Source organism: Sceloporus undulatus, chromosome 3 (genome assembly GCF_019175285.1).
Source record: "Sceloporus undulatus isolate JIND9_A2432 ecotype Alabama chromosome 3, SceUnd_v1.1, whole genome shotgun sequence".
In the NCBI taxonomy this organism is placed as follows: domain Eukaryota; kingdom Metazoa; phylum Chordata; class Lepidosauria; order Squamata; family Phrynosomatidae; genus Sceloporus; species Sceloporus undulatus.
This window is the reverse complement of record NC_056524.1, coordinates 101,213,184-101,233,418: the sequence shown is the minus strand read 5'-3', so window position 1 is coordinate 101,233,418 and position 20,235 is coordinate 101,213,184. Positions and strand designations below refer to the sequence as shown.

General features: G+C 40.4%; 1 protein-coding gene across 4 annotated transcripts in view; it reads left to right on the top strand.

The window, feature by feature from the left end:
- The window catches only part of CHST10 (carbohydrate sulfotransferase 10), a 35,737-nt gene that overhangs the window by 12,613 nt on the left and 2,889 nt on the right, over positions 1-20,235 (top strand). For all 4 annotated transcript variants that reach the window (XM_042460272.1, XM_042460270.1, XM_042460269.1 and 1 more), the window contains 3 exons: positions 486-583; positions 4,997-5,231; positions 6,431-6,536. In XM_042460272.1, coding sequence (XP_042316206.1) covers positions 486-583; positions 4,997-5,231; positions 6,431-6,536 — 439 coding nt within the window. The remainder of the gene's footprint in view (positions 1-485; positions 584-4,996; positions 5,232-6,430; positions 6,537-20,235) is intronic.

The following is a 20,235-nucleotide window of genomic DNA, read 5'->3' as shown; positions in this document are numbered from 1 at the left end:
ATAATAATAATAATAATAATAATAATAATAATAATAATAATAATAATAATTGTTATTTTAGAAATCTACACAGAGTAGTCAGGAATGTTGCTTGAAAGGGTAGACAGCGTGAAGGGAAATTAGAGATCGCTGAACTTTGGGCAGAGACACTTTATTCATTTAGCAGTCTTTCTTCTCTCTTGTAGCCAATCCCCTTTCCTTCTTTCTTTTATATTTGTACAGTTTTTTAAATATTTGTACAGTCTTTTATATTTGTACAGTTCCTTTCTTTTATATTTGTACAGCATTTGCCAGTGCTGGATTATTACCACATAGGGAAACATTGTACCTGTTGTACAGAAATAATGAACTGAAAATAGCTTTGACAATCATGCTTAACTGTTGGTTTGATTGTAGTAAACATTGCCAGAGACTGCTGATACTGTTTGATTTAAAAAAAAAAATTGTTGCCTTCCTATCAGTTTCTCCTTTTTCTTCTTTCCTAGTGTATGGTGCCAAGCAAGAGCCATTAATACTGACAGCTATAACTGAAATAGAAAAAGTCCATGTGACAGAAGAGAAGAGGTTGCCTGGAGAACTTCAGGTATGTGTTGCTGACACAGAAAAGAACATGTAAAATGATGGCTAAGGGTATTTACTGCATACATTTTGTTTCCACAGTACTTGAGATAGTATTAAAGCAATTCAGTGCAAGTGCTTCTTGGACTAAACCAAGATGTTTTCTATCCTTGGAATACTTTTCTTGAAATGCTTAGTTTTATGGCACAGGGTGGCAAATATAGAGGATCCTGGGCCATTTTCCAGACTTCTTTAATCCCCATGACATGCACTGACCCATTTGATGAAACTTGAAGTAGGACACTTTCATTTTCCAAAAGATGTGGTGTGGTTTTGGCCAAAACTGGGAGATAGAGGATTTGTTTAATAATAGCACTGCTCTCCTAAAGGTAATGTTCTTTGTTTTGCTGTTCCTTTTAGCTATGAGGTATATGGGAGGGCATCATAATCACTAGCAACCAGCATCATTTATATCCCACCTTTTCCCCAAACCTGGGACTCAAGGAGGCATACAAATTCATATGATAACAACAGAGATAAAAACATACCAGTGGTCACTATTAAAATAGAATTACATCATCAAAAATATTAAAACAACTGAAATCATGCACTTAAAGAGGATAAAAAGCAGTTTAAAAATGAAAGCAAGGCAGTAAAAAAGTCTCAAGCTCATGACTCAGACATTGTCACTTTTCTCCTGTGATTTTTAAAAATTTTGCCTGATGAAGTAGCCAGTGAACTTCAAAAGATTGCATAATGTATTTTGCACTTTTTGGTTGTATTGCTGGAAAGTGTACAGTATTTTGTTGCATTTTACAGCATGGCCAATATGGCTGCCCTTGAATGTTCCTATGGAGTTAAAAAAATTCCAGCTCCTGGATTTATTACAGGAGGAAAGTGCTAATGAGAGATGCCTCATGTATCTAGTTATTAGGACTCTTTCTCAGTACAGTAGCTTGTGCTACCAGAGTGACCCCCTCCTTATGAAATAGGTCTTGGAAACAATCATAGTGAGTGAAATAGTTCTGAAGGCCAGGCCCATGGCACTGGGACCCTGATGTGTGAAATGACACAGTTTGGGATGACATTTTGTAATTCATGAAAACCTACTGTAAAGGCTTGACTGGTCAGTGTATTCCTTAACAGAAGTTGTATCAGAAGTGTGGGGGCTGGGGAGATTTGTCTTGCCACATCATACCAAGAGGTTCCATTTCATCTGGCTTTAAGTTTCTGGTACCAGCCAGCTACGTTCCTCCAGAACTTTATAACCAAGATAGGTACATAGTGGTCGGCCCTTGTTCCTGTATTAAGTATTCAGAAGCACACTATACTGAAATCAGATGCTCCTCTTAGCCATTGTAGCTGATACCCATTCATTTGTTCTCCATTAGCTTCTATCTTTGATTCTTAATGCCATCCAAGATGGTGGATGTGTTGCCTCATATTGTACTGTTAGATACCCTCTGTCAAATTATGTATTGTGTGAAAAGATAGTTTGTTTTCTCCTGTTCTGTGCTGTCCATATTTTTTATCACGTGCAAAATCACCATGAACTGTATGTATGTGTCTTCAAGTTGCCTGTCAGCCTATGGCAACAGCATAAATTTCATAGGGTTTTCTTAGACAAATACTCAGAGGTGGTTTTTCTGGTTCCTTCCTCTGAAATATAGCCTACAGCATCTGATATTCATTGGCAGTCTCCCATTCTAACCAGAGCTGACCCTGCTTAGCTTGCAAGATCAGACAGGAACTAGTGCCTTTAGGGTATTTAGGCTGTCTATAACACCATGTAGTAACCTTCCATTTTTTTCTTCCTTTTTGGTAAAGAAAAAAACTTGAGTTGAAGTGCTGCAACCCTCTTAGATTTTTAAAATGGAGTTTCAGTTGTAGCTTCATCATGGTATATAGGGGTCAAACAGACTGCCCCAAAGGGGCGGTTTCAAGACACCCCTTCTGAAGCCAGATTGGGGCTGCGGCAACCAGACACTGCAGCCCCAATATTCCTTTTTGCCTGCTGAAAAAAGAGCTGCAAAGAACCACTCCTTTTTGGGCCAGCAAAAAGGCAGCTTTTCCCACCCATCACGGCCCATAGGTGGCTTCAAACTGCTCCAGTGGAATGTGGCATACAAACGCCAGAGCTCCTAGAAGCCGACCTACATCTGGGCAGCTGGGCAGCTTGAAGTCGGCTTCCAGGCATCTTGGGGCGTGCATCATCTGTACGCCCCACCCCCAAGCTGTCTGGAAGGCAGCTTTTTATGCCGGTGTGTTTCACCCCTAAGTTTGTCTCTGTCTCTATCAGTCTGTTTCCATAACGTGTGCATGTGTGTGCACACACAAACATCACAACTATTACAGTGATATTTATGTGTATTTGAGAGAGAAAGAGAGGGGGATTTAAGAATTAATTCAGGAATGCTGAATTACTAGCCGACTAGATTGAAAAGGTGGTTATACAACAGAAAATGTACCACAAAGCAGTCTTCTAATATAAGCTCATAAGGCCACTAATTTAAATGCAGAGCTTGGAAGCATAACTAAGCATTGTAATGTTTTACTCATGATTTATTCATTTTTACAAATGTTGGTTGTTACATAACTTACTTTGGCTGTTATGTCATCGCGTTTTGTATTTTTAAAAGTCCTGTAAATCTCCCTCATAGGCTACACTACACTCCTGCTGACAAACCTGCCACAATGGCAGCAGCAAAAACTAATCTTATTTTCTTTCTTTATTACTAAAATATAAGTTGGAAAGAATTTAGGACACATGTGGCTTCTTACAAAGGCAATAGCTTTCCAAGAAGCCCCCTAGAAGTATTTATAGGCATGTAAACAATGGGTCTTCTATCAGGCAAGGCTCATGGATGACCTGCACTTTTGTTCTAACTGTAAACAAAGGTTATTCTGTGGTGGGGAACATCATCTGGTATGGTCCCCATCAGGTAATTTAGCCCTTGCATCTAAAGAGGTCACCATTTTATCCCTGTTTTTAAAAGAAGGAGTATTTCCTCAGTCCCTTATCCCATCCCTAAAATAATGTAGTGAAAATATGAGTTCCTTTTAATGCCCAACACTGGACAGTTTGATCTTTCTTGTTAAAGCCTGATAAAGTAATGGAGCTAGGCTTTAGTTTTTGTTAATTGTTGTGAATGAAGGCATTAGTTTTAATGCATTATTTTCATGTTCTTTTTAAATGGCACATGTTTTTAAAAAGTGCATGTACTTAGAATGGCAGTTTGAAAAAGAGGATTATCATAAACTTGCATGTTTCTGCTCCACAAATAACATTTTGTTTGCATTAGTGTAGCTTTTCATATGTGTATACAATCAGGAAATATGAATAGCCAAGTGAGAGCATAAAGTAATTTAGCACAAGTTTAGCACAAGTGAATTAGGCCATTGCTTTATTTAGATGCTAAGGACCTTTGTCCCCTCATGGAGTTAAACCACTGTACTATAACAACTTGAAGGCACTCAACAACAAACATACCCCACCCATCCAACTTCCTGGCTGTATACCATACTCTAAAGAAGCCAAATAGTGTGTAGTTGGTTGTTGAATTTTTAAACACAAACAGGTTACTCTTGCATGAATTAATAATTAAGACTGTTAGAATATACACTAGTCCCTCCCCGTTCACGGACATGGAGTCAGCAGTCTCACTCCTTCATGGACGGCAAGCAGAGAGGGAGAAAATGGTGCATGTGTGGGAATGTGTACCCATTTTAACCAGTGGGCTTTGAATATTTGCGGTTTTTTCGATTTGTGGGGGAGAGGGTTCAGAATGACTGTATACTCTTTCGATATATCTTTCCAGAGATGTCACCTGCTGTGACAGTTCTTAGAACTCGTTTGGAAATCATTTATATTGTTTAAAGAACTAAATGTTATGAAAGTTTAATTGTTAATATTACAGCAAGATCAACATCTTTTTCTGTTTGCATTTTGGTGAGCCAAAAATGAAATGCAGTTTGGTATGTGTTTTGGTTTTCTGTTTCATTGTAAACATTTCAAATTTGTCAGAATATGGAATGAAAAATTATTCTATACAATGTCTAAAACTTAGTTTTGTTACATTAATAGTGCATTCTTTAAGAAAATGGCTATTTGGAAAGGGCTTTGAACAATTAAATGCTGTACCAGGCAAAATACAACATTGATCTGTTATCTTCATAGGAAAGAACTTGGAATTCTCAACTAGTCTAAACTTCAGTGGGCCCATTGAAATCAATGGAACATGTGATTGAAATGTCCCATTCATTTCACTGGTTCTTTTTAGTTGGAAGCAACGTTGGATTTAGGTTTTGGTTTCTTTATACTGGTAAATATATCTTCTTGAATATGCCACATTCTTTAAAATGTGAACTGAGAAGTGATTTTCCCCCTTCTTGCTGTCTTCATTTGCCTCTTCTTCATAATTTCTCATTTTATATTAAGACAATAGGAAGAGCTCTGTCTGAAGACCTTGTACATCAACCTCTGGTCCATATGGAAAGGCTTGAGCTACTCAGGAATGTGTGCCAAGATGCATCACTGAGAAACCTCACCCACACTGCTGTTTCAAAGTTTGTTTTGGATCGAATATTTGTTTGTGACAAGCACAAGATCCTCTTCTGTCAAACTCCAAAAGTTGGCAATACACAGTGGAAGAAAGTCTTGATCGTTTTAAATGGTACCTGTTCACCTTTGAAGCATGTAGTTATTTGGATAGGGAACATTTTGAAAATTTTGAACCAGCTTAAAAAAAGTTATTTGCAGAAACTGATATTTTTTATCCGAATTATTCATTTCTTATACTTTTATAATCTGTTTGTTTTTTTCAATACTTCTTTCAATAATCCTACAGTCTTTCATTTCTAAGGGCTTGAGCAGATGGGGCAGGATATCATTGCTATCCTGATCCTAGTGCTCACCTGGTTAAGTCCCTGGGGTTGGTATGAGGAAGGGCAAGACCAGTGTGCTCCTCCTTACCTTTCTTGTGGACAATCCATCTGAGAAGCCTCCCAGTTGCCCTTTATGGCACAGAAATAGGGTTCCTGGCTTCATCCATGTAGCCAGGTGCCCTGTTTCCATGTCAGATGGGGAGACTGGGGGTTTCTCAGATGGATTACCCATTGGAAAGGTAAGGAGTTGGGGGGGGAGGCTGCTTTGCAGAAAACCAAGGCTACTTTACCCTGGGGTAAAGGCTTCTTATCCTGGGGTCAGACTGGATCCTCCAGGTGGTGTTTTGGCCTACATTGTCTACACTAGACGACGTGAGACCAGGGGGAAGCAGGGCCATTTGGACCATGCAGACAACTACTCACTGTATCAAGCTTTGCCAGTAAAGAAATAATTAGTATATGTGGTAGGTTTTATGCCGTTATTATTAGATATTAGTTTCAGCGGTGATAGCCCATTCACTCTCCCATGTTTAACTTTTTTTTAAAGGTACCATTGCAACATCATGTTGTGAAATGTGAATATGAAAATGAAATCTTTTGATTGGCCAGGCGAACCTTGGTGGAAGGTTAAAAATACTGCCTATGTTTGGTCAACAAAATAGTCTCTTTTTGTTGTTGTTGTACTGCAGCTTCATCAGCTGGTCTCAGGAACTCTCAGATCATAAGGGTTCTAGGTTTAAATTCTATGTCTAGAAACTGGTACAACTGCACATAATACTGGAAATGTGGATACCCTGTAGAAAAGATTCAGATGTTGGAAATATTACTTTTTTGGACTACAACAGCTGCCACTTGTGGTTTTAGAGAGACTTTGCATAGAACTCAGAGTTGTTCACAGAAGATATTTTTCTGGAATCCTGAAAAAAATGTTGTTTAAGATAATCTGAATGTTCTCTTTCTGAAAATGTGTCTTCGCTTACTTCCTCAGGAGCTTTTTCTTCCATAGAGGACATCCCAGAGAATGTTGTGCATGACCATGAGAAGAATGGTCTTCCACGATTATCTTCCTTTAGTGACTCTGAAATTCAAAAACGGTAAGAATTAACCAAGGTGGGATCCTGTTGTTGCTTGTAAAATATATTACCAAATAAATAGAATTGTAGCATGCTTTGTACCCTTCAGGTCTGGGAAGAAGAATAGTTAAGAACCATAAAGTAAATGAATTTTGCCTAGTATTAGGAAGGAAAGCAGATTTGTGTTTAGGAAGCTACATTCACTACTACATGTGAAAGGGATCTAGGAGTCCAAGTAGACCACAAGTTGAACATGAGTCAACAGTGTGATGCGGCAGCTAAAAAGGCCAGTGCAATTTTAGGCTGCATCAATAAAAGTATAGTGTCTAGATCAAGAGAAGAAGTAATAGTGCCACTCTGTTCTGTTTCAGTCAGGCCCCACCTGGAATATTGTGTACAGTTCTGGGCACCACAATTCAAAAAGGACACTGAGAAACTGGAGCATGTCCAAAGGAGGGTGACTAAAATGTTGAAGGGTCTGGAAACCATGTCCTATGAGGAACGACTTAGGGAGCTGGGGATGTTTAGCCTGGAGAAGAGAAGGTTAAGAAGTGATATGATAGCCCTGTTTAAATATTTGAAGGATGTCATATTGAGGAGGGAACAAGCTTGTTTTCTGCTGCTCCAGAGAATAGGACCCGGAACAATTAGATGCAAGCTACAGCAAAAGAGATTCCACCTCAACATTAGGAGGAACTTCCTGACAGTAAGGGATGTTTGACCGTGGAACAAACTCCCTCGGAGTGTAGTGGAATCTCCTTCCTTAGAGGTTTTTAAACAGACGCTGGATGGCCATCTGTTGGGGATGCTTTGATTGACAGTTCCTGCATGGACTGGATGGCTCTTGTGATCTCTTCTAACTCTATGATTCTATGATTTTAAAGAGCATTTATTGAATAAGTCATATTTCTAGGACATTGCTGTAGTCAGTGATGTGGAATTTCTAGGAAACAATGAATCTGAACATCTTGCAGAAAGAATTAGAACTTGTTCTGGAATGTTTTCTGATGCCCAAAATCAGCTGGGATCTGATTTGGCATGTTTGGTTTACATTTAATAAGCAAAGTTTTAAATAGTAGATTATATTATTTTATTTTCAGGTATTTAAATTAATATCCTTCATTTCCTAAAATAAAATAAAACAATAAAAATAAGAGAACCAAATAAACCCAGACACATTTCCACTAAAATATATAATTAAGAAAAATATTAACTGAATCATGCTTAATTTGATTTAACAGTTATCTATAATTCTTTACTTGGATTTTTTAAAAATCTGAATAGTTGCAAGTGTTTTCAGAGAGAATATTTCAAGAGCATTTACTCCCCTTACATTGATTAAATATATATTTTTAAAGATAAATACATTGAAAGCTGTTAATATACAGTATATATACTAATTTTTGTCATGCTCAAAGAACATTGTATAACAAATGTTTCCTAGAGATAGTTATTTAGAAGATAGTTACAAATTTGAAACCCAGCTGTTTGAGGCCTCTGTTTAATATGTTGCTGATCATGAAACATCCATTTATTTATTTAGAGATTGTTTGTTTGATTGATTTTATTTGATTTGATTTCTATCCCGCCCTTCTCCCTGAAAGGGACCCAAAGCGGCTCACAAATAAAAAATTTAAAAACATATTACAATAAAACAATTAAAAATATCATCTAAAAACAATATAAAATTGCAGACATTAAAACTACACTAAAACCGTGATACCCACCGTATATAACAGACACCTAAGCCACCCCATGATTTTTCATCAAAAGCCTGCCTGAATAAAGCTGTTTTTGCTTGCCAGTGCAAGGCAAGCAAGGAGAGGGCCAGCCATGCTTTTCATGGGAGGGCATTCCAGAGGGGAGGAGCAGCCACAGAGAATGCTCATGTCCTCACCAGGTGAGCCGGGATGGGGATGGGACCAAGAGAAATCCTTCCCTGGATGATCATGTTTTCAGAGACACCACTTCCAGGGCAGATTACAGTAGAATTCAAATGGCTCTTCATCTGGCTCACACAAGCTTTCCTTTCTATAGGAAGCAATAAATAAGCACTAAAGACTTGTTTACATATTGTAAACATTTTTTAAAAAGAAATAGTACACTCTACATCACAGAAACAACAGGGAGAGTTGTACAATATAGTTGTACGTGCTTCTTAAAGGCCAGGATCCAATGGTGAATTAATGATTTCCCAGTTCTCTTGCAGTCACATGAACACCCAAAACAACTTATGTAATAGATTTGGGCTGCATCTACACTGCAGAATTAAATTTTTACACTGCTTTAACTACCATGGCTCAGTGCTATGGAATTCTGAGCTTTGTCGTTTTATGAGATAGCCTTCTCTGTCAGAGAGCTATGGTGCCATAACAAACTACAAATTCCAGGGTTCCATAGGATGGGGCCATGACAGTTAAAGCAGTGTCAAGCTGCATTAATTCCATAGTATGAAAGCAGCCTGGGAAACCCTCTGTAGGGTTAGGAAAGGAGAGGGGATAGGAAGAAAGCCCTGATTCCATTGCAGTAGATATGGCTGGTGTTCATACCCCCAAGAACACTTCCTAGAATATACCTCTTAAGGAAGGACATAAACACCTGAATACAATCTTTCCCCAAGTAGCAATGTTTGATGAATGTTTCCATGAGCCATACCCTATGAGTCAGAAGGAGAAAAATAATAATAATAATAATAATAATAATAATAATAATAATAATATGCTTTATTTTTATACCGCTTTTCCGAGGTGATCAAAGCGGTTCACAAAATCGTTTAAAACTTACACATCACAAAAACAACCTTACAAAAAACAATAAACATTGAACAACATGCAATAAAGACAAGCAAGATGGTGGTCAGGAGGAGGGCTCGTCTTCTTTGCAGGCAGAGGCCTGGTGTTGCTGGCCTGCTTCTCTCCCCCTCAAGATGGCGGTCGGGAGGAGGGCTCGTCTTCTTTGCAGGCAGAGGCCTGTTGTTGCTGGCCTGCTTCTCTCCCCCTCAAGATGGCGGTCGGGAGGAGGGCTCTTTAATTGGCACCTTTAAGTGTGCTGTTTAAAGCCCCCACTTTAAAAACTATTTTTACTTATATCTTGTTTTTATCTTTAATAGCAATAGCAAGTACATTTCTATACTGCTTATCAGTGCACTTAAACACTCCCTAAGCAGTTTACAAGCTGGGTACTTATTTTAACAACCTAGAAGGAAGCCAGGCTGAGTTGACTCTGAGCCCCTGGCTGGTATCAAACTCACAACCTTGTGACTGTGAATGAGTTGCTGCAGTAATAGCATTTAACCATTGCACTACCAGGGCTTCTATTTTCCTGTACTTAAAACTTTTACTGTACTTTAAACTAATGTAAGAAACACTCGGGCAGTCTTTTTGGCTGAAAGTGTGACTAAAATGCTTACACACAAATATTTTTCCATGGTAATCTAAATTTTGTGTCTGCTGTAATTATTCAATTCAATTTTTAAATTTTGTTTCTTTCGGAATCTTAGTTCTCATTCATGTATCCATATGTATTCAGTTGATTTCACATTGCTTGGTAACTAGGGTTTAAAATTATTATTGCAGACTCCATAGAAAAGCTGATGATCATATGGAAAGCTGATAAAGAAGCACATAACCATTTCTACTGCCATTCCTTATCCACACATTCAAATAACTATAGCTACAGCATCTGTATTCATGGCAGTCTCCCATTCTAACAGAGCTGACTGCTTAGCTTGCAGTCAACAGGAACTAGTGCCTTTAGGGTATTTAGGCTGTCTATAACACATTGTATCCTTCCATTTTTTCTTCCTTTTTGGTAAAGAAAAAAACTTGAGTTGAAGTGCTGCAACCCTCTAGATTTTAAATGGAGTTCAGTTGTGCTTCATTGGTATATAGGGGTCAAACAGACTGCCCCAAAGGGGCGGTTTCAAGACACCCCTTTGAAGCGATTGGGGCTGCGGCAACCAGACACTGCAGCCCCAATATTCCTTTTTGCCTGCTGAAAAAAGAGCTGCAAAAACCACTCCTTTTTGGGCCAGCAAAAAGGCAGCTTTTCCCACCCATCACCGGCCCATAGGTGGGCTTCAACTGCTCCAGTGGAATGCGGCATACAAACGCCAGAGCTCCTAGAAGCCGACCTACCTCTGGGCAGCTGGGCAGGCTTGAAGTCGGCTTCCAGGCATTTGGGGCGTGCATCATCTGTACCCCACCCCAAGCTGTCTGGAAGGCAGCTTTTTATGCCGGTGTGTTTCACCCCTAAGTTTGTCTCTGTCTCTATCAGTCTGTCTCCATAACGTGTGCATGTGTGGCACACACAACATCACAACTATACAGTGATATTTATGTGTATTTGAGAAGAAAGGAGGGGGGGATTTAAGAATTATCAGGATGCTGAATTACTAGCCGACTAGGTTGAAAAGGTGGTTATACAAAGAAATGTACGTACCACAAAGCAGTCTTCTAATAAAGCTCATAAGGCCATAATTTATGCAGAGCTGAAGCATAACTAAGCATTGTAATGTTTTATCTGATTTAATTCATTTTACAAATGTTGGTTGTTACATAACTTCTTGGCTTTTATGTCAATCGCGTTTTGTATTTTAAAAGTCCTGTAAATCTCCCTCATGCTACACTACACTCCTGTGACAAACTGCCCACAATTGCGCAGCAAAAACTAATCTTATTTCTTTCTTTATTACTCAAAATAAGTTGGAAAGAATTTAGGACATGTGGCTTCTTACAAAGGCAATAGCTTTCCAAGAAGCCCCCTAGAGTTTATAGGCATGTAAACAATGGGTCTTCTATCAGGCAAGGCTCATGGATGACCTGCACTTTGTTCTAACTGTAAACAAAGTTATTCTGTGGTGGGGAACATCATCTGGTATGGTCCCCTCAGGTAATTTAGCCCTTGCTCTAAAGAGGTCACCATTTATCCCGTTTTTAAAGAAGGAGTATTCCTCGTCCCTTATCCCATCCCTTAAATATGTGTGAAATATGAGTCCTTTTATGCCCAACACTGGCAGTTTGATCTTCTTGTTAAAGCCTGATAAGTAATGGAGCTAGGCTTTAGTTTTTGTTAATTGTTGTGAATGAAGGCTAGGTTTATGCATTATTTCATGTTCTTTTTAAATGGCACATGTTTTTAAAAAGTCATGTTACTTAGATGGCAGTTTGAAAAAGGGATATCATAAACTTGCATGTTTCTGCTCCACAAATAACATTTTGTTTGCATTAGTTAGCTTTCATATGTGTTATACAATCAGGAAATAGAATAGCCAGTTGAGAGCATAAAGTAATTTGCACAAGTTAGCACAAGTGAATTAGGCCATTGCTTTATTTAGTGCTAGGACCTTTGTCCCCTCATGGAGTCAAACCACGTACTATAACAACTTGAAGGCACTCAACAACAAAACTACCCCACCCATCCAACTTCCTGGCTGTTATACCAACTCTAAGAAGCCAATAGTGTGTAGTTGGTTGTTGATTTTTAACACAAACAGGTTACTCTTGCATGAATTCATAATTAAGACTGTTAGAATATACACTAGTCCTCCCCTTCACGGACATGGTCAGCAGTCTCACTCCTTCATGGACGCAAGCAGGAGGGAGAAAATGGTGCATGTGTGGGAATGTGTACCCATTTTAACCAGTGGGCTTTGAATATTTGCGGTTTTTTCGATTTGTGGGGGAGAGGGTTCAGAATGACTGTTTATCTTTCGATATATCTTCCAGAGATGTCACCTGCTGTGACAGTTCTAGAACTCGTTTTGGAAATCATTTTATTGTTTAAAGAACTAAATGTTATGAAAGTTTATTGTTAATATTACAGCAAGTCAACATCTTTTTCTGTTTTGCATTTTGGTGAGCCAAAAATGAAATGCCGTTTGGTATGTGTTTTGGTTTTCTGTTTCATTGTAAACATTTCAATTTGTCAGAATATGGAATGAAAATTATTCTATACTTCTAAAACTTGTTTTGTCTAATATAGTGCATTCTTTAAAATGGCTATTTGAAAGGGCTTTGAACATTAATGCTGTACCAGGCAAAACAAAATTGATCTTTATCTCTAGGAAAGAACTGGAATTCTCAACTAGTCTAAACTTCAGTGGGCCCATGAAATCAAGAACATGTGATTGAAAGTCCATTCATTTCACTGGTTCTTTTAGTTGGAAGCAACGTGGATTAGGTTTGTTTCTTTATGGTAAATTATCTCTTGAATATGCCACATTCTTTAAAAGTGAACTGAGAAGTGATTTTCCCCCTCTTGCTGTCTTATTTCTCTTCTTCATAATTTTATTTATATTAAGACAATAGGACGGCTCTTGTCTGAGAGACCTTGACATCAACCTCTGGTCCATATGGAAAGGCTTGGCTACTCGAATGTGTGCCAAGTGCTTCATGAGAAACCTCACCCACAATGCTGTTTCAGTTGTTTTGTCGAATATTTGTGTGACAGCACAAGTCCTCTTCTTCAAACTCCAAATTGGCAATACCCGTGGAAAGAAAGTCTTGATCGTTTAAATGGTACCTGTTCACTTTGAAGCATGGTGTTATTTGGTAGGGAACATTTTGAAATTTGACCAGCTTAAAAAAAGTTATTTGCAGAAACTGATATTTTTTATCGAATTTTCATTTCTATATTTATAATCTGTTTGTTTTTTTCAATACTTCTTTCAATAATCCACAGTCTTCATTTCTAAGGGCTTGACAGATGGGGCAGGTTCTTGCTATCCTGATCCTAGTGCTCACCTGGTTAAGTCCCTGGGGTTGGTCTGAGGGGAAGGCAAGACCAGTGTGCTCCTCCTTACCTTTCTTGTGGAATCCATCTGAGAAGCCTCCCCGTTGCCCTTATGGCACAGGAAATAGGGTCCTGGCTTCATCCATGTAGCCAGTGCCCTGTTCCATGTCAGATGGAGGGAGATGGGGGGGTTCTCAGAGATTACCCATTGGAAAGTAAGGAGTTGGGGGGGGGAGCTGGCTTTGCAGAGAAAACCAAGGCTACTTTTACCCTGGGGTAAAGGCTTCTTATCCTGGGGTTCAGACTGGTCCTCCAGGTGTGTTTTGGTCCTACATTGTTTTTCTTACACTAGACGACGTGGTCAGGGGGGGAAGCAGGGCCATTTGGACCATGCAGACAACTGCTCACTGTATCAAGCTTTGCCAGTAAAAGAATAATTAGTTATGTGGTAGGTTTATGCCGTTATTATTAGAAATTAGTTTCAGCGGTGCTAGCCCATTCACTCTCCCATGTTTAACTTTTTTTTTTTAACGGTACCATTGCAACATCATGTTGTGAAAATGTGAAAATTGAAAATGAAAATCTTTTGATTGGCCAGGCGAACCTTGGTGGAAGGTTAAAAATACTGCCTATGTTTGGCACAAAAAATAGTCTCTTTTTGTTGTTTTTGTACTGCAGCTTCATCAGCTGGTCTCGAACTCTCAGATCATAAGGGTTCTAGGTTTTAAATCTATGTCTAGAAAACTGGTACAATGCACATAATACTGGAAATGTGGTACCCTGTAGAAAAGTTCAGATGTTGGAATTTACTTTTTTGGACTACAACAGCTGCCACTTGTGTGTTTAGAGAGACTTTGCATAGAACTCAGAGTTGTTCACAGAAGTATTTTTCTGGAATCCTGAAAAAAATGTTGTTGTTTAAGATAATCTGAATGTTCTCTTTCTGAATGTGTCTTCGCTTACTTCCTCAGGCGGCTTTTTCTTCCATAGAGGACATCCCAGAGAATGTTGTGCATGACCATGAGAAGATGGTCTTCCACGATTATCTTCCTTTAGTGACTCGAAATTCGATAAAAACAGGTAAGAATTAACCAAGGTGGGATCCTGTTGTTGCTTGTAAAATTATTACCAATAAATAGAATTGTAGCATTCTTTGTACCCTTCAGGTCTGGGAAGAAGAATAGTTAAGAACCATAAAGTAAATGATTTTGCCTAGTATTAGGAAGGAAAAGCAGATTTGTGTTTAGGAAGCTACATTCACTACTACATGTGAAGGGATCTAGGAGTCCAGTAGACCACAAGTTGAACATTGTGAACAGTGTGATGCGGCAGCTAAAAAGGCCAGTGCAATTTTAGGCTGCATCAATTAAAGTATAGTGTCTAGATCAAGAGAAGTATAGTGCCACTCTGTTCTGTTTCAGTCAGGCCCACCTGGAATATTGGTACAGTTCTGGGCACCACAATTCAAAAAGGACACTGAGAAACTGGAGCATGTCCAAAGGGGGGTGACTAAAATGTTGAGGGTCTGGCAACCATGTCCTATGAGGAATGACTTAGGGAGCTGGGGATTGTAGCCGAGAGAGAAGGTTAAGAAGTGATATGATAGGCCTGTTTAAATATTTGAAGGATGTCATATTGGGAGGAGGGAAACAAGCTTGTTTTCTGCTGCTCCAGAAATAGGACCCGAACAATTAGATGCAAGCTACAGCAAAAGAGATTCCCCCTCAACATTAGGAGGAACTTCCTGACAGTAAGGGATGTTTGACGGGAACAAAACTCCCTCAGAGTGTGTAGTGGACTCCTTCCTTAGATGGTTTTAAACAGAGGCGGATGGCCATCTGTGGGGGGGATGCTTTGATTGACAGTTCCTGCATGGACTGGTGATCTTGTGATCTCTCCAATCTATGATTCTATTATTTTAAAAGAGCTTTATTGAACAAGTCATATTTCTAGGAACATTGCGTTGTAGTCAGTGATGTGGGATTTCTAGGAGGAAAAATGAATCTGAACATATTGCGAAGAAGAATTAGAATTGTTCTGGATGTTTTCTGTGCCCAAATCAGCTGGGATCTGATTTGGCATGTTGGTTTACATTTAATAAGCAAAGTTTAAAGTAGATTAATTTTTATTCAGTATTTAAATTAATATCCTTCATTTCCTAAAATAAATAAAACAATAAAAATAAGAGAACCAAATAACCCAGACACATTTCCACTAAAATTATAATAAGAAAATATTAACTGAATCATGCTTAATTTGATTACATTTATCTATATTCTTTCTTGGATTTTTAAAAATCTGAATGTTGCAGTGTTTTCAGAAGATATTTCAAGAGCATTTACTCCCCTTACATTGATTAATTATTATATTTAAAGATAAAATACATTGAAAGCTGTTAATATACAGTATATTACTAATTTTTGTATGCTCAAAGACAATTGTATAACAAATGTTTCCTAGAGATGTTTTAAGAAGATAGTTACAAAATTTGAAACCCAGCTGTTTGAGGCCTCTGTTTAATATGTTGCTGATTCATTGAAACATCCATTTATTATTTAGAGATTGTTTGTTTGATTGATTTTATTTGATTTGATTTCTTTATCCCGCCCTTCTCCCTGAAAGGGACCCAAAGCGGCTCACACAATAAAAATTTTAAAAACATAATTACAATAAAACACAATTAAACAATATCATCTAAAAAAAAATATAAAATTGCAGACATTAAAACTACACTAAAACCGTGATACCCACCGTATATAACAGACACCCAAGCCACCCCATGATTTTTCATCAACAGCCTGCCTGAATAAAGGTGTTTTTGCTTGCCATGGCAAGGCAAGCCAAAGGAGGGGCCAGCCATGCTTTTCATGGGAGGGCCTTCCCGGGGGAGGAGCAGCCACAGAGAATGCTCCTGTCCTCACCAGGTGAGCTGGGATGGGGATGGGACCAAGAGAATCCTTCCTGGTGTCATTTTTCAGAGACACCACTTTCCAGGGCGATTCCAGTAGAATTCAAATGGCTCTCATCTGGCTCACACGCTTCCCTTTCTATAGGAGCAATAAATAAGCACTAAAGACTTGTTTAATATTGTAAACATTTTAAAAAAAGATATACACCTACATCACGAGAAACAACGGAGAGTGAGAGTTGACAATATAGTTGTACGTGCTTCTTAAAGGCCAGGATCCATGGTGAATTAATGATTTCCCAGTTCTCTTGCAGTCACATGAACACCAAAACAACTTATGTAATAGATTTGGGCTGCATCTACACTGCGAATTAAATTTTTACACTGCTTTAACTACCATGGTCATGCTATGGAATTCTGAGCTTTGTCGTTTATGAGATAGCCTCTCTGTCAGAGAGCTATGGTGCCATAACAAACTACAATTCCAGGGTTCCATAGGATGGGGCCATGACAGTTAAGCAGTGTCAAGCTGCATTAATTCCTAGTATGAAAGCAGCTGGGAACCCTCTGTAGGGTTAGGAAAGGAGAGGGATAGGAAGAAGCCTGATTCCATTGCAGTAGATATGGCTGGTGTTATACCCCCAGAACACTTCCAGAATATACCTCTTAGGAGGACATAAACACCTGATACAATCTTTCCCCAAGTAGCATGTTTGAATTTCCATGAGCCAACCTATGAGTCAGAAGGAGAAAAATAATAAAATAATAATATAATAATAATAATAATATAAAATATGCTTTATTTTATACCGTTTCCGAGGTGATCAAAGCGGTTCACAAAATCGTTTAAACTTACACATCACAAAAACAACTTACAAAAAACAATAAACATTGAACAACATGCAATAAAGACAAGCAAGATGGTGGTAGGAGGAGGGCTCGTTCTTTGCAGCAGAGGGCCTGTTGTTTGTGGCCTGCTTCTCTCCCCTCAAGATGGCGATCGGGAGGAGGGCTCGTCTTCTTTGCAGGCAGAGGCCTGGTGTTGCTGGCCGCTTCTCTCCCCCTAAATGGCGGTCGGAGGAGGGCTCGTCTATGAGGCAGAGGCCTGGTGTTGCTGGCCTGCTTCTCTCCCCCTCAAGATGGCGGTCGGGAGGAGGGCTCGTCTTCTTAGCAGGCGAGGCCTGGTGTGCTGGGGCCTCTTCTCTCCCCCTCAAGATGGTGGTCGGGAGGAGGGCTTGTCTTCTTTGCAGGCAGAGGCCTGGTGTTGCTGGCCTGCTTCTCTCCCCCCTCAAGATGGGGTCGGGAGGAGGGCTCGTCTTCTTAGCAGGCAGAGGCCTGGTGTTGCTGGCCTGCTCTCTCCCCTCAGATGGTGGTCGGAGAGGGCTGTCTTCTTTGCAGGCAGAGGCCTGGTGTTGCTGGCCTGCTTCTCCCCCTCAAGTGGCGGTCGGGAGGAGGGCTCGTCTTCTTAGCAGGCAGAGGCCTGGTGTGCTGGCCTGCTCTCTCCCCCTCAAGATGGCGGTCGGAGGAGGCTCGTCTCTATGCAGGCAGGCCGTTGTTGCTGGCCTGCTTCTCTCCCCTCAAGATGGCGGTCGGGAGGAGGGTCGTCTTCTTTGCAGGCAGAGGCCGTTGTTGCTGGGCTGCTTCTCTCCCCTCAAGATGGCGGTCGGGAGGAGGCTCTTTAATTGGCACCTTTAGTGTGCTTGTTAAGCCCCCACTTTTAAAACTATTTTACTTATATCTGTTTTTTCTTAATAGCAATGCAGTACATTTCTATACTGCTTATCAGTGCACTTAAACATCCAAGCAGTTTAACAGCTGGGCACTTATTTTAACAACCTAGAGGAAGCCGCTGAGTGACTCTCACAACCTTGTGACTGTGAATGAGTTGCTGCCGTAAATGCTTTAACCATTGCACTACCAGGGTTCTATTTCCTGTACTTAAATCTTTACTGTACTTTAAACTAATGTAAGAAACACTCAGGCAGTCTTTTTGGCTGAAAGTGTGACTAAATGCTTACACACAAATATTTTTCCATGGTAATCTAATTTTGTGTCTGCGTGTATATTCAATTCAATTTTTATTTTGTTTCTTTCGAATCTTAGTTCTCATTCATTTATCCATGTATTCAGTTGATTTCACATTGCTTGGTAACTAGGGTTTAAAATTATTATTGCAGACTCCATAGAAAAGCTGATGATCTATGAAAGCTGATAAAGAGCACATAACCATTTCTACTGCCATTCCTTATCCACATTCAAATCACCCCTATGACTCTGCAGCCATCACGTTATGAGTGTCTTTTTGTAAAACAATCTATATTTATTGTTAATAAATAAATAAATAAAAGTTTTATTATATAAGCACCTTCCTTGGATCAGGGGGTTTACATACATTATACATTATACATACCATAGTTAAAACAAGACAGAGCATGTACGATAAAATAAAAACAACAAGCCCCATTAGCCCATCCTCATGGCCAGGAAGAGGAGGAGGCCTTAGGATTTTTTGGGGGGATGCTTGCTGGAATAAAAAGGTCTTCGATCCTTTTTTAAATGGGCCAGGGTAGTCGAGCGAGCTCGGCGGGCAGCGTGTTCCAAGGTCCGGGGGCGGCGATGGAAAAGGTCCGCCTTGTGACGGAAGAGCTAGCGCGGCACCTTCAGTAATAGCTGCCCGGATGTTCTGGGGGGGGACGGAATATACGGGGAGAGGCGTCCTTCGTATCCTGGGCCAAGCCATTTAGGGCTTTATAGGTAATCACCAACGCCTTAATTGGGCCCGGAAACGAATAGGCAGCCAGTGAAGTCTTTCAACACTGGTGTTATATGGCGGTCCTGGAAACTCCAGTGACCAGCTGGCTGCCATGTTTTGCACCATCTGTAGCTTCCGGGTTTGGTATAAGGTTGCCCCATGTAGAGTAATTGCAGAAGTCCAATCTCGGTTACCAGGCTGTACAACAGTTTCTAGGTCCCTCTTGGCCAGTATGGGCGCACTGGCAATAAGCCGAAGCTGATGACAGGTGCTCTTGACGTCGCATTCACTGAGCAGTCAGGTGAAGCGACGAATCAGAAGCACCCCCAGACTGCGCACGGAGTCCTTCCAGGGAGCGTGACCCATTCAGGACAGGGGAACCCCCGTCATTCTGGACCAGGGGAACCTATCACTAGTACCTCCGTTTTCTCTGGATTCAGCTTGAGTCGGTTTTCCCTCCTCCAGCCCATTACTGACTCCAGACAGGACACGAGAGGAGAGCCCGCCTCCTCAGTCACTGCATAGTCGGAGACATAGAGAAAATGATTTGGGTGTCATCAGCGTACTGATAACCCCGCGCCCCTGTCTCCGGATGATTCTCCCCGCGGTTTCATGTAAATGTTAAATAGCATGGGGAGAAAAAGGCCCTTGAGGGACCCCGGTTCTAAGAGCCCGCTCGTCGGAGCGAGCACACGTCTCCCAGCTGCACCATCTGGGACCTCCCAGAGAGAGAGAGGGACCGGAACCACTGAAGCGCAGTGCCCCCGATTCCCCACCTCCCAGGGCCCCAGAGGATACCTGGTCTATGGTATCGAAAACCGCTGCGGATGTCCAAGAGCACCAACAGGGACCGCTTCCCCCGTCGATGCTCCGACGGATCATCGACCAAGGCGACCATGGCCGTCTACCCCCCGTAACCCGCCCGGAAGCCAGTTTGAAATGGTCCAGATAATCCGTTTCCTCCAAGACGCCGCTGAAGTTGATTGGCAACCGCCCTTCTCGATCACCTTCCCAGAAATGGCATGCAGTGGAAACTGGCCGATAATTATTGTGTACCAGGGGGTCGAGGGAGGCTTTTTAAAATAGGTTTTACAAATGGCCATTTAAGTTCTGTTGGAATTGTCCCTCTCAAAGATGTATAATAATCCGGCGTAACAACGAAGTTACCGCCGGTCCCCCCTGGGCCGCTAGCCACGAGGGACAGGGATCGAGAGAGCAGGTTGTCTTCCGAACACTTCCGAGGATCTTGGAAGTTGTGTAATCCAATAGTAGGAAATTCTTAAAATTTGTCACATACATTTCTCTTCATTTTTCTTTTCCATTCAGGA